Below are 13,107 nucleotides of genomic sequence, written 5' to 3' on the forward strand. Positions count from 1 at the left end.
CACAGACACTTAGCTTTGCAAATAAGGGAATGTTTTACTTTCAAATAAGCGAATATCTCACTTTCAGAGTTTTGGCTGTTACAGTAAACAAGTCTCCATCCGCTGGGAGTAAAAGTAAAGGGGGGGGGGGGAACGGTTCCAAATGATTTAAAAAGTAGAAAACTTTGTTTCATTAGAAAAAAGAATCACACAGCCCATCTTTTAGCAACGATATGCAGATTTTAAATGAGCAGGGGAGGGGGGAAGCATGTATGCCAGCTTGAGCTCCCTGAAGAAGAAGGAATTGTCTGAGAAGGGGAGTGAAATGAGGGTGAGAGAAGAACACTGGAAGCAAGGAGAGTGGACCTATTCCATTTTAAATAATCAGCCAAACCTTTCGTTTCAGCCCTCTTGCTTGAACCTAGAGCTACAGCACCATTTTATAATGATGGTGTCCCATAATGCCATGCAACAACACCCACATACGCCAGTCAACAGCCAACAGTGAACAAAGCCAGCACTGTGCAAAACCACAGTTTATTTAAAATACCGTATTTTTCGCTCCATAGGACGCACTTTTTCCCCTCCAAAAATGAAGGGGAAATGTGTGTGCGTCCTATGGTGCGAATGCAGGCTTTCGCTGAAGCCTGGAGAGCGAGAGGCATCGGTGCGCACCGACCCCTCTCGCTCTCCAGGCTTCAGGAAGCTATCTGCAAGCCTTGCAAGCCCGGCGGGAGTTCCCGCGAGCTCACGAGGCTTGCAGGCAGCAGCCTGCAGCCCCAGCGAGTGTCCACAAGCCTTGCACACCCGGCGGGAGGTCCCGCCGAGCGCATGAGCTTGGGGTGGCAGCTTGCCGCCCGAAGCATGCGGAGCCCTCCGGAGGGCTCCCCGTACTTCGGGCGAGTGTCTGCAAGCCTTGCGCACCGGGCGGTCAGTCCCGCCAGGCGCGCGAGGCTTGGGGTGGCAGCCTGCCGCCCGAAGCACGCGGAGGGCTCCGGAGGGCTCCCCGTGCTTCGGGCAAGTGTCTGCAAGCCTTGCGCGCCCGGCGGGAGGTCCCGCCGGGCGCGCGAGGCTTGGGGCGGCAGAAGGGTCTCCTTCTGTTCCTTCTCCAGGTTCGCTGAAGGGCGATGCCCCTTCTCCCTCTCTGCGCAGCACCTCTCCTGTGAAGGAGGGGCGCTGGGCAGAGAGAGAGAAGGCGCAGTGCTCCTTTAGCGACGCGTCTGTCCTGGCTTCTGCTTTAGCCCTGCGCAGCCTCTTTGGGCAGGGGGAGCCTTCATCCCGCTGCCCTGAAGAGGCTTGGCGCGGTTACCCCAGAAGCCAGAACAGCCACACGGTATCCCAGAAGCCAGATCCCTCTTGCTGTTCTGGCTTCTGGGGTTCAGAATAATTTTTTCTTGTTTTCCGCTTCCCAAAACTAGGTGCACCCTATCGTCCGGTGCGCCCTATGGTGCGAAAAATACGGTAAGTTTTCCAAATAATTGGGCTGCTCGTGAGCTCTCTCCTGTGTGGAATCTCTGATGTCTGCTAAGATCCAAACTCCCCAGGAAGCTTTTCCCACACTCTGAGCACCTGCAAGACTTCACTTTGGAGTGGGCCCTTCGGTGACTTCAGGTTGGAGCTGTTCTGGAAGCTCTTCTCGCAGTTGACACACAGGTAGAGCCTCTTGCCCATGTGGGTCCTCTCATGCGTACGTAGGCTTGGCCTCTGGCTGACTTTCCACAATCCACACATTCGTATGGCTTCTCCGCTGTGTGGTTCTGGCAGTACGAAGTGAGATCCAGTTTCCAGTCAAAGCTTTTCCCACAGTCCAGGCACTTAAAATGGCTGCTTTTCCACTTGGGTCATCTCAAAGGTGCAAGGCATGGCTGAAGCTCTTGTCGCAAACCACACATTTCTACAGCTTTTCCTCTGTGTGGGTCCTCTGGTGCACGTTCAGGCCTGGCTTCTGCCTGAAGCTTTTCTCGCAGTGAGGGCACTTGTACGGTTTTTCCCCAGTGTGGGTCCTCTCGTGCACGATGAGATCTGTCCTCCTCCTGAACCCCTTCCCGCACTCCGCGCACTTGTATGGTTTTTCCCCTGTGTGGGTCCTCTCGTGCACGATGAGGTCCGGCTTCCTCCTGAAACCCTTCCCACAGTCTGCGCACTTGTACGGCTTCTCTTCCCGGTGGGTACGTCCGTGACTGAGGAGGCCCGACATCTGGCTGAAGCTTTTCCCGCAGTCTGTGCACGTGTACGGCTTCTCGCCCGTGTGGATCCTCTCGTGGATGATGAGCTCCGGCTTCCTTCTGAAGCGCTTCCCGCACTGAGGGCACTTGTATGGCTTCTCCCCCGTGTGGGTCATCAGGTGGACGAGGAGCTCTGAGCTCCGGCAGAAGCTTTTCCCACACTCGGAGCACTTGTACGGCCTCTCTTCCTGGTGAGTCCCTTCATGACCTTTGAGGGCCGACCGCTGACTGAAGCCCTTCCCACAACGCGAGCATTTGAACGGCTTTTCCCCTGTGTGGATTCTCTCATGTGCGATGAGGTAGGACCGGAAGCCGAAGCTCTTCTCGCAGTGAGAGCATTTGTACGGCTTCTCACGAACGTGGGTTCTCTGGTGGACGGCGAGTTTCGATCTCTGGCAGAAGCTCTTCCCGCAGTCTGCGCATTCGTACGGCTTCTCGCCCGTGCGATGCATGGTGAGGTCTGGCTTCTCATGCACGGCAAGGTGTGCGGTGTAGCTGAAGCCCTTGTCGCACACCACACACTCGTGCAGCTTCTCTGCAGTGTGCGTCCGCTCGTGCGCAATTAAGCCCGACCTCTGGCTGAAGCTTTTCCCGCAATCAGGGCAGCCATACGGCTTCTCTCCCGTGTGTGTCCTCTCATGCACAATAAGGTCCGCCCTCCTCCTGAACCCTTTCCCGCATTGGAGGCACTTGTATGGCTTTTCCCCCGTGTGGGTCATCTTGTGGACTGTGAGCTCTGAGCTTCGGTGGAAGCTTTTCCCGCACTCGGAACACTTGCACGGCTTCTCTTGCCGGTGGGTCCCTTCGTGACTGACGAGGTTCGACCGCTGGTTGAAGCGCTTCCCGCAATGCGAGCACTTGTACGGCTTCTCCTCCGTGTGGGTCCTCTCGTGCATGATGAGGTTGGAGTGGAACCGGAAGCTCTTCTCGCAGTGCAAGCATTTGTGCGGCTTCTCGCCCGTGTGGGTTCTCTGGTGCGAAATGAGGCCCGATCTCTGGCAAAAGCTCTTTCCGCAGTCGGCACACTCGTACGGCTTCTCACCGGTGTGGATTCTCTGATGTGTAATAAGGTTTGACTTCTGACTGAAGCATTTCCCGCATTCGGCACACATCCTTTGCTTCTTGATCTGTTGAGTCCTTGGCAGAACTTTGTGCCCATCAAGGTCACAGTCGTTTCCTTTGCAGGGAATAGATTTGTCCTCTTCCCCTTTGTCCAGACACTTCCTCTGCTCTCTTTTTGAGCCATCTTCATCCTCAGAAGGGGCCTTCGGTTCAGGGCACAGAGACATTTTCTCCGCTGCTCCTTCCACTGTCCTATCATTCCGTTTCTGTTGCTCAGTATGATCCATCAGAGGTTTCTCATCCTCCATGTTGCTCACCTGGCCGTCTCCTGCTAGAAATAAGCAAGTTGGATACTGTTCTATGAATGCAGCAAAATCTGATAAATTCTATGATTTCAATCATTGTGGGAAGGGGTTTTAGCTAAACAGCAGAGCATCTGCTTTGTATATAAGGTCCCAGCTTCAGGCAGGGACTCTCTCTCTGAAACCCTTGTAAGCCACTGCCAGTCAAAGTAAACCATACAGTGGTACCTCGGGTTACAGACGCTTCAGGTTACAGACTCTGCTAACCCACAAATGGTACCTCGGGTTAAGAACTTTGCTTCAGGATGAGAAGAGAAATTGTGCAGTGGCGGCGCGGCAGCAGCGACAGGCCCCATTAGCTAAAGTGGTGCTTCAAGTTAAGAACAGTTTCAGGTTAAGAACGGACCTCCAGAACGAATTAAGTTCTTAACCCAAGGTACCACTGTACTGAGCCAGAGGTGCCAATGGTTTTGAGTCAGGATAAAGCAGTTTCCTGTGTTCCTATCTTCATGAAATTTATTTAAGAATAAAAGAAAATTATTATAAATTAGTTTGGAGATGGTATTTAACCCGTCAGATTAAATCAAATAAACAATGAATATTCGGTGTTATGTTGGAGGGGATGCCAGGAAACCATGAATTATGTTCACATGTGGTGGGTGTAAATATGAACATTTTTGGGGGCAAAGGGTGTTTAAGGAGATAACAGGAAATCACTGGATTACAGCTGACCAAAAGTGCAGAGGTATCATTATCAATTTACGATGGGGTGGAAGGTTCGCAGGCCATGAAGGACTTGCTCACAAATTTATTGACAGCCGCACAAATTATTATAATTGGGAAGTGGAAGGAGCAAGCAGAATATAAAATGGAAGAATGGTATAAAGAGGTGTGGGATATAGCTATTAACGATAAATTAACATGTGCCATTAAGGTAAGACAGGGAATATGCAGGATAAATGATTGTGAGGAGATATGGAAGGTGTTTGTAGAATTTGTACTGTTAAAACAGAAAGGGGTCAAACCATGGCGAGAGTTGTTGAAATTTTGGGAGTTTGGATAGTTACAGTGGAATGGTCTCAGTGGTGGGGTGCACATTTTTATTCTTGTTTATTTATGATTATTACATTGTAATAATAATAATAATACTAATACTAATAATAATAATAATAATAATAATAATAATAATAACAACAATAATAATATAAAAAGAAATTTAAACCTTGCAAGGTTAGAAATGTTGAGCTATAAAAATACTTATATATTATCATCCTTCATTCAGGCAGCAAAACGTGTTGGTCTCTAGTATGTAATTTTATTTTACTTTTAAAGTTAAAGTGTGTATGTACCTCCATTACTCTTCAACTCCAGATGCAGATTTCCTGCAGAAAGAAAGAAAAAAAATTAACATCCTTCACAATTTTGTCCTTTTTCTCTTTCTCTCTCAGGACCCCTTCCAACTGCTGGCGGACTTTCTGGCAATTAAAACACTAATTAGCCGATTCATGCTGTATTCATACTGGACCAACCAGAGGTCATTCTCCTTTACTTGTAGCCCTGTGATGCTTTCACAGCATTACTGCAATATTATCATCTGGAGCGACACTCCTGGGTTTACAGCACCACAGGAGCAGGTCAAATAAATAAACTGGAACATGTGTGGTGTAAAAAGTTACAGGATTCCAGCAGGAAGTTGGGGAACATGCTCTGATTGGAAACTTATCAGTTGGTCCACCCTAAAACGTTTGCAGGCTGAAACAGTATTGAAAGCAGGGATAACCTCCCCAATGTCATCATGAGCCCAAATCATCATGCATGCACAATTTTAAAAGACTTATGGAGAAGCCTTGCCTCTCCATACGTCTGCGGCATGGTGACACCGATGTCACAGACAAACAGTAGACAAGAGTCCTCAGCGTGGCTTAACAAACAATCCCTCTTTGCAGGAACTCTGAGGAGAATGGGGTACCCCAGCAACTCTCAGAACCCTTAACAAACTACACTTCCCAGAATTATTAGAGGGAAGCCATTCTCATTTAAAACAGTATGCTACTACTTTAAATGTACAGTCAAACCTTTGTTCCCAAACGGCTCTGTTTTGGAATGTTTTGGCTCCTGAACACCAAAAACCCGGAAGTAAATGTTCCGGTTTTCGAATGTTTTTCAGAAGCCAAACATCCAGTGCGGCTTCCGTTTGAGTGCAGGAAGTTCTTGCAACCAATCGGAAGCCGCACCTTGGTTGTTGGAATATTTCGGAAGCCGAACGGGCTTCTAGAACAGATTACATTTGACAGCCGAGGTTTGACTGTATATTTAATTGCAGAAGAGGCCATAGTCCTCTGCATTAATTCCAATAGGTCCACTTTGCATAGGATTAACGTTAGACACAACTGTGCATTTTTTGTTTTCACTTTAGCTATACAGTGGTACCTCGGGTTACATACGCTTCAGGTTACAGACTCCGCAAACCCAGAAATAGTGCCTCGGGTTAAGTACTTTCCTTCAGGATGAGAACAGAAATCGGGCTCCGGACGCACGGCAGCAGCAGGAGGCCCCATTAGCTAAAGTAGTGCTTCAGGTTAAGAACAATTTCAGGTTAAGAACGGACCTCCGGAACGAATTAAGTACTTAACCCGAGGTACCACTGTATGTCATTGTGGCTTTTCGAAAGATCCTAGCAAATAAAAATGCTTCTTCACCTTTGAATGCCAGCAGTGTTTCCAGCAAAGCAGCCCTTTTGTGGGAGAAATCGCTCAGCCTCTGCTCCAGCTCCCCCAAATCTGGCTGTGGTTTCGGGAAGAATGTATTGTCTCTGCAAAAGAGAGAGAGAGAGAGAGAGAGAGAGAGAGAGAGAGAATGTGTCTTTGTTGGAGGAGGAGGAGGCGAAACATCCATGAACTCTTGGATCAGGCCAAAGAGCCCGCCTAGTCCAACACCCTGACATAAGGATAGAACCTTCTAGAATTCATAGGAATCTTTGTGGGAAGGGGATCCATGACTGTCTTAAGTGACATGATATTGCTTTCAATTTATAGTGCAGGGATGGCTAAGAATATGTTGTTGTCCAGGGATGATGGCAGCTGGAGTTCAACAATATTTGGAGGACAAAATGTTGGCTGCTCCTGGTACAAGGACATTTTAAGAAACTGTGTGTGGGCTCTCCCTCAAATTCCTTCCCCCACCCGCTGATCCCAGCACCTCATAGTTCAGAGAAGATTGCTGCCCAATAGGAGGAGCTAGTAAAATTGAATTCAGGGCTCACCTGCCGCCAGTGCTGTGTAAACCCTGCAATAAAGAAAAATGAAAAGAACAGTTTATGGAGTTGCCAGAAAATATTCTTGCTGTGTTGTGCAAGACAGGCAGGGCCATTCGAAGCTAATTTTTCAAAGAATAATAGACACTGTAGTTTGTTAAGTGTACCTGGTAATTGTAACTCTGTGCAGGGTTAACTTACAGCGTCAGAAATCATTGAGAGGGGAAATGTGCTTTGAATGTGCTTTTAAAATGTAGAGGGTATGCAGCCTAGAACAATTAGAAATAATAATAATAATAATAATATGCATATTACAGCCCAAATGTTCATGGCAGATTCAAATGTCAGTTCAAGGGGTCCTAATTTGGCCCCCGAGGCTGTTTTATTCAAGCCACATCCACCTACCCCATATGACACCAGGTGTGGGGCAAGTAAGGACACAGCTGACCTTCAACTTTGCCAGGTGGTTTGGTTACAAACTGTATGGGCAAAAGAAAATGCTTCATCTGATGTCATGATAACTAAGAAATGGCCCCTTAGGGGAGGTCAGGATCTGAAAGCATTTCCCCACCCCTGCTATAATCAATGAAAAATCCTTTTAATCAATAATAGCAGCATTGTTGGGCAATGTAACATTATTTTTACTAAAAGCTGCAAGGAAAACAAATTTATTTTTTTCCTCAGAACCATTTTCATCTGCACTTTTTAAGCAATCAAGCAATGAAAATACATTTAATTAATTTTTAATTTAATTTAATTAAGTTTTAGCTCCCATTGGCCCCAGGCAGCATGATGGGAGTTGTAGTCCAGCAACAGTCAGAAGCTCCCAGATTCCCAGTTTGCTACTGACTTTCCAAGATCCCACTTTTCCTACCAGTAATGGCTGCTGTGCCTTCTTCTCCTTTTCCAGTTCACCGAGGAGGGAAGTCTCCCTGGTGATTCGGACAACCTCCTTCTTTCTGCGGAGAATGTCATCCTCCATGTTCTGTAGCCACCTCAGCAGGAGCTGCTGCTGCTCATCAAGAATCTGGTGCATCTCCTTCCACTCCTGGACAATCTTAAGTCTCTCAGCTTCTATTTCTCTCTGTCAGAAGGCAAGATTTAAGAAGTGGGCGGTGAGCCTGGGAGAAAATCCCATAGATCAGAGAATCCATAGCTCTATGAGCTATGACTAGAGACTGCCATAAAAATAATCCTGCTGGATCAGGCCAATGGCCCATCTAGTCCACCATCCTGTTCTCACAGTGGCCAACAAGATGCCTCAGACAAGAGGCCTCAAAGCAGCACCTGAGCACAACAGCAAATAACCCTTTACTATCATAAACATATATTTACAATATCGTGCTCAGGTTTCTCCCTATTTACATTTAGGAAATCTCCTCTGTCCGATTCACTTCAGAAAGATGACACTAACACACACTGTCCTTAGCAGATCCTGAGAAACCTCTCTCAGCAGCCATTCCCCTTCACACACGCACAGAAGCAGAAAGCCAGTTAAAAACGACAGTTACTTGAATAACAGTCACAACAGAATGGAATGCCTCTCTCATGTGACTCACAGTCAGCCAATCACACGAGAGAGCTACTGCCAAAGGAAAAAAGAACCCATGCTAAAAATACACACCAATTCAACAGAAGCAAACATTCCCATTTCAGACAATTAAACCGTTATCCTTAACAAATATTGCCTCAGAAGTGAAGGTAGAGAACAGCCATCATAGCTAGTAACCATTGGTAGCCTTATCTTTCATAAATTTGTCTGAGCCTCTCTTAAAGATGCTAATCCTCTTCTCAATTGGTAGCCATCTCAATCAGTAGCCTTCACTGCCTCTGGTGGGAGCAACTGCCATAGTTCAACTGTGTGAAGAAACCCTTTGGTTTGTCTGCCCTGCATCTCCCAATGTTCTTTTTGAATGGTCCTGGGTTCTAGTATTATGAGAGAGGAAGAAGAACTGCCCGTTCATGTGGTCTCTGCCCATGCCTTCTCAGTCGTATCTTGACAGCAGTGCTAGCAGTGTGTATTTTACATCACAAATAAAAAGAAGCTGAGATTCTCAGGATGTTGAATTCTTACTTCACCTTTTTTTGTTTGTTTAACTGATTTGTATCCCACATTGCCCCTCCAAAAAGACTCAGACAACCTATAGAATGTTCCAGGTTTAACCCCCAGGATCTCCAGGCATGGCTGGTAAAAAATTATTGCCTGAAGCCCTGGTCAGCTGCTCCCACTCAGTATAGAAAATACTGAGCTAGCAAGACCAGTTTGGTTTGACTTGTTATATGGCAGCTCCCTATGTCCCTGTGAACGGGTGTTATCCACTCTTAAATCCACTCAAGCCTGTGGCACATCATGTGGCGGGGAGTTCCATGCATTAATGATACACTGGGTGAATAAGTTCCTTCCATCGTTTTACTTAAGTGAGTGGATTAAGGATGCCTACCGGCAGGTCTTCACTACTCTGCTGATCCTCGGTTTTGAAGTCTCCCTCTTTTGTCGGGCAAACCGGATGATCCTGTAACAAAAGGGGTGAAAGGGGGCACATTTTGAAACATTAAAATCTTTCTTGATTAAAATAGCCTCAACTAGCTAGTCCACTGGGGGAAAACTTGAGTTCTCATTTCTGAGCAGGGTTTTTGGCTAGTGAAAGACTTTTTAGCGGAGCTTGGTTTCCCCTCCTCCCTCCCAGTCCTTTGTCCTCATATGCTGTGTCATAAGAATGTAAGAAGAGCTCTGCTAAATTTGTCTGATGGCCCATCAGACAATTTTAATAAATTACAATTTCCGGTATACGAGTGTGACATTAACATATGAGAGTGCTGGAGGTGAAATAGTTAAACAAGTTACCCAATCAGAACCCAGGGGGGTGGAGTCAGAGGGACTATAAAACCAGCTCTGGGAGGGGCGAAGGGGAGTTCGTTGGGAGGTTGGTTGGAGTGGGAGTGAATTGGGATAGAGTCTGTGGGTAGGTTGAGTTAGTGTAGCAAAATAAACTGAGCCAGGAACAGTTAGGGGCTAGGAAGACAAGTAAATATCTGAGAGGTGGTTTAGTGAGTGAGAGCAGGTAGTGGAAGTTATAGGTCTGGATAGGCACCCCATGACTGTAATTGACCGATACCGTTTATGAATCCACAGGCTTGTCAAACTGCAATAAATAAACAGACGTTTATGTTCCAATTTAACCCTGACTGGACTCCGTATTGTACCAGGTAGGGCCTGGGTGGTGGCAGCGAGAAATAAAGTGGTGGCACAGGGATCAATAGACGGTGAAACGTCTGGGGACCCTGTGTGATCGCCACACCAAGAAAGCAGGGAATGCTGGTCCATGATTAGGATAATGAAAGGACTGCCCCATCTACCTCAGTTTGTCCTCAACCTGCTGCTCCCTGCCTTCTTACAACGAGGCCAACTGCTTGTTCCTCCTCCTCTTCCTCCTCCCTCTCAGTTTTGCCTTCATATCAGGGAGGAGGAGGAGGACAGGGATAAACCTGGATTAGTTGGCTCTGCCTGTCATTTGGCTCTGTGTAACCACTTCTTCTTCAGCTCCCTGCCTCCCGCACTACCTGTCCCAGGGGGCACCAGCCACCACTGCTGGAACAAAATGAGAGGGGGGAGTATTTGTGGGTCCCTACCTGTGCTTCAGCCATTCTCCTTCAAGGGCTGGATCCAGACCAAACTATGACCGGAATCTGCAGCAAGGCAAAGCAGCTGGCAGAGGAGTAAATTCAGATGGGCCACTGCATTTTCTGAGCAGAGCAGAAACAAAAATATTTGATATTGGAGTTTACAAAACATAAGGAAGATGTCAGGCAGGGAATGTCGGGACCTTCGGCATGCAAGGCAGCTGCTGTATCATTCCAGCAATCTTAGCAGCCTGTTCTCTCACAACACCTGCAATTCCCAGAGACTTGCATTAATGATAATTATTATTATTATTATTATTAGTATTATTATTATTATTATTATTATTAATTTATACCCCGCCCATCTGGCTGGGCTTCCCCAGCCACTCTGGGCGGCTTCCAACAAAATATTAAAAGACAGTAATGCATCAAACATTAAAAGCTTCCCTAAACATTGACAAGCTCCTTTTTACTCAGGCCCCAGCTGACTCTGCATCACTGAATAAGGTGCTGACCGTGACTGGCAGATATTTGTACATTTGCTTGCTATATAGCGTGTCTCCACTACTACAGAACAAAAAACTGGATCATACCAAAATACAGGCAGCCCAAGCTACGTGTAACAATAAGCCGCCCCATTTTAATCCTCAGTCACCTTGCAGCCTCCCTTTGTAGTTCATGAATAAAGCATAGCAAAGAATTCATTCAGCTTCTCCTCAAACTGTTTATTCTCTCTGCATTAAAAAAGAAATAAAAAAGATTAGCTGTACTGGGCTGACTCAGTACAAAGGAGCTTCCTATGTCCTTTTTGAAGCCACTGATGCCCTTGATCTTCTGGGATTGTCTATCATTTTCTCCCAACTTTCCTGCAAATGGCCCCTCCCTCCTAAATTCCCCTGTAACTCACCTCTCCCTGCAAGCTGGGAGCTGCAACCCCCAGTTTCCCCCAAGGAAAGGGCAAGGTGGGGACAGGAAGTGGCTTCACCCACTTCTCAAATTGCCTGGTCAATCTAGGCATGATTGTGTATCTCTAGCAGCGTAACCCTTTGTGCGCCAGTGTGGCGCTTTATTCTAAATCAGGAGTCAGAAACCTTTTTTCAGCTGTGGGCCCGTCCACCATCCCATAGACCTTGTGGTGGGCAGGACTATATTTAAAATAAAAATAAAAATGAACGAATTCCTATGCCTCACAAATAGCCCAGAGATGCATTTTAAATAAAAGCACACATTCTACACATGTAAAAACACCAGGCAGGCCCCACAAATAACCCAGAGATGTATTTTAAATAAAAGGACACATTCTACTCATGTAAAAACATGCTGATTCCCGGACCATCCGCAGGTCGGATTTAGAGGGTGATTGGGCCGCATCCAGCCCATGGGCCTTAGTTTGCCTACCCCTCTTCTAAATCTCTTCATATCTTTAAGCAGATTTGCAAAGCTGCTTTACGCAATGCCACACCATTGGCTCATCTAGCAAAGTACTGACAGGCACTGACCGGCAGTAGCAGCTCTCCAGGGTTTCAGGCAGCTGTTTTCCCCAGCCATACTTAGTGATCGCAGGGATTGGACCTGGGGCCTTTTGTATGCAAAGAAGGTTCCCTGCCACCGAGCAGCAGACCTTTCCAAACCAACTGACGCCTTAAATTTGATGGGAGGCTTTCCGGGGATGAGCTCCCTGGCAACTGCTTTCAATTTCTGCCCTGCTCAGACTTGGAACGTGTGCACTGATGAGCGACAGCAAGGGTGCCTCTGAGCTTGTGCAAAGTGTGTCTCTGCTCAGTAGCTAGAATTGAATATAGTGAGGCTTCCAAGGCAGAGAATGCTCACACCAGGACTCTCACATTGTCTGGATGTGTCACAATGCTCTGGGGATCCACATAAGTGTTGTGGGTTAAATCTAGAGCCCCTTCCACAACAGCCTCTTGATGCCCCAGCTTCCAAGGCTCCCCAGCCCCCCTGAAATCTGCTCCAAGGCCTGGATGGAGGCAAAGGCAAGGGACTTTGAGTTCTCCCTGCCTGATTGCTGGTGCAGAACTGAGAAGGTTCCACAAGGATTGCATTCTTATGGCAGCACTGTGTAAGGTGCTGCCCTCAGTTGGCAGATATTTATACTTCTTTTTTTTTACGATACAGTGAATTTCCACTAATATAAAGCAAAAAAACCCTTCAAAAATCAAATCACATCAGAGTACAGACAGTTCAAGCTAATCATCGAGCCAAAAGTAAAAATAACCAAACTGGGAGGCAGGTGCAAACCACCCCAATTTAATCCTTAATCACCTTGCAGTCTCCTTTTCATGTTCATGAACAAAGGCGCAGGAAGAATTCATTCAGCTCCTCTTTAGTCTCCTCCAGCAGGCTTGCAATTACCTTGTTCTCCAATGGCCTTCCTAGTCTGTTTCCAGCTTTTGATGTGGTTGCAGAATTGCTATGGTTGGTTTTAACTTTTTTTTTAATCAATACGCTCCTTTAACAAATGGCAAAATGAATGCTTTATATCCCTTTTCGTCTGCTTTCTTTTGCTTTAAGCTTTGTCCTCCTCATTCGAACAAGATTTCCATTTTCTGAAGGAAGCCTTCCTGCCTCTAAAAGCTGCCTTGACTCTGGTCATCAACCATGCTGGCATCCGCTTAGCCCTGGTAGTACTTTTCCTGGCCTACAT

General features: G+C 46.8%; 1 protein-coding gene across 4 annotated transcripts; it reads right to left on the minus strand.

Annotated features, from left to right (window-relative positions):
* Positions 1-1,213: 1,213 nt before the first annotated feature.
* Positions 1,214-11,468, minus strand: LOC307207612 (uncharacterized protein). Of its 4 annotated transcripts, none has more exons than XM_079961587.1 (8): positions 11,350-11,468; positions 10,452-10,565; positions 9,263-9,334; positions 7,696-7,905; positions 6,831-6,853; positions 6,268-6,380; positions 4,918-4,950; positions 1,214-3,594 (listed from the first exon to the last, which is right to left on the minus strand). In XM_079961587.1, exons 2-8 carry the CDS (start codon positions 10,464-10,466, stop codon positions 1,874-1,876), a joined length of 2,187 nt encoding a protein of 728 aa, XP_079817713.1. In that variant the 5' UTR covers positions 10,467-10,565; positions 11,350-11,468; the 3' UTR covers positions 1,214-1,873. The 4 variants fall into 4 exon arrangements, with proteins under 4 accessions (XP_079817713.1, XP_079817712.1, XP_079817715.1 ...); XM_079961586.1 differs by having other exon boundaries at positions 1,214-3,597; XM_079961589.1 differs by lacking the exon at positions 11,350-11,468 and adding an exon at positions 9,025-9,204 and having other exon boundaries at positions 1,215-3,597.
* Positions 11,469-13,107: the final 1,639 nt, after the last annotated feature.

The sequence above is a fragment of the Podarcis cretensis genome (assembly GCF_951804945.1).
Source record: "Podarcis cretensis genome assembly, chromosome: 2".
NCBI lineage: Eukaryota > Metazoa > Chordata > Lepidosauria > Squamata > Lacertidae > Podarcis > Podarcis cretensis.

Coding starts and splice junctions, on each gene's coding strand:
- LOC307207612 (XM_079961586.1), bottom strand. Junction 6,854..7,695: donor AGGCACAGCAGCCATTACTG/GTAGGAAAAGTG, acceptor TCTTTATTGCAG/GGTTTACACAGCACTGGCGG. Junction 4,951..6,267: donor AACACTGCTGGCATTCAAAG/GTGAAGAAGCAT, acceptor TTCTTTCTGCAG/GAAATCTGCATCTGGAGTTG.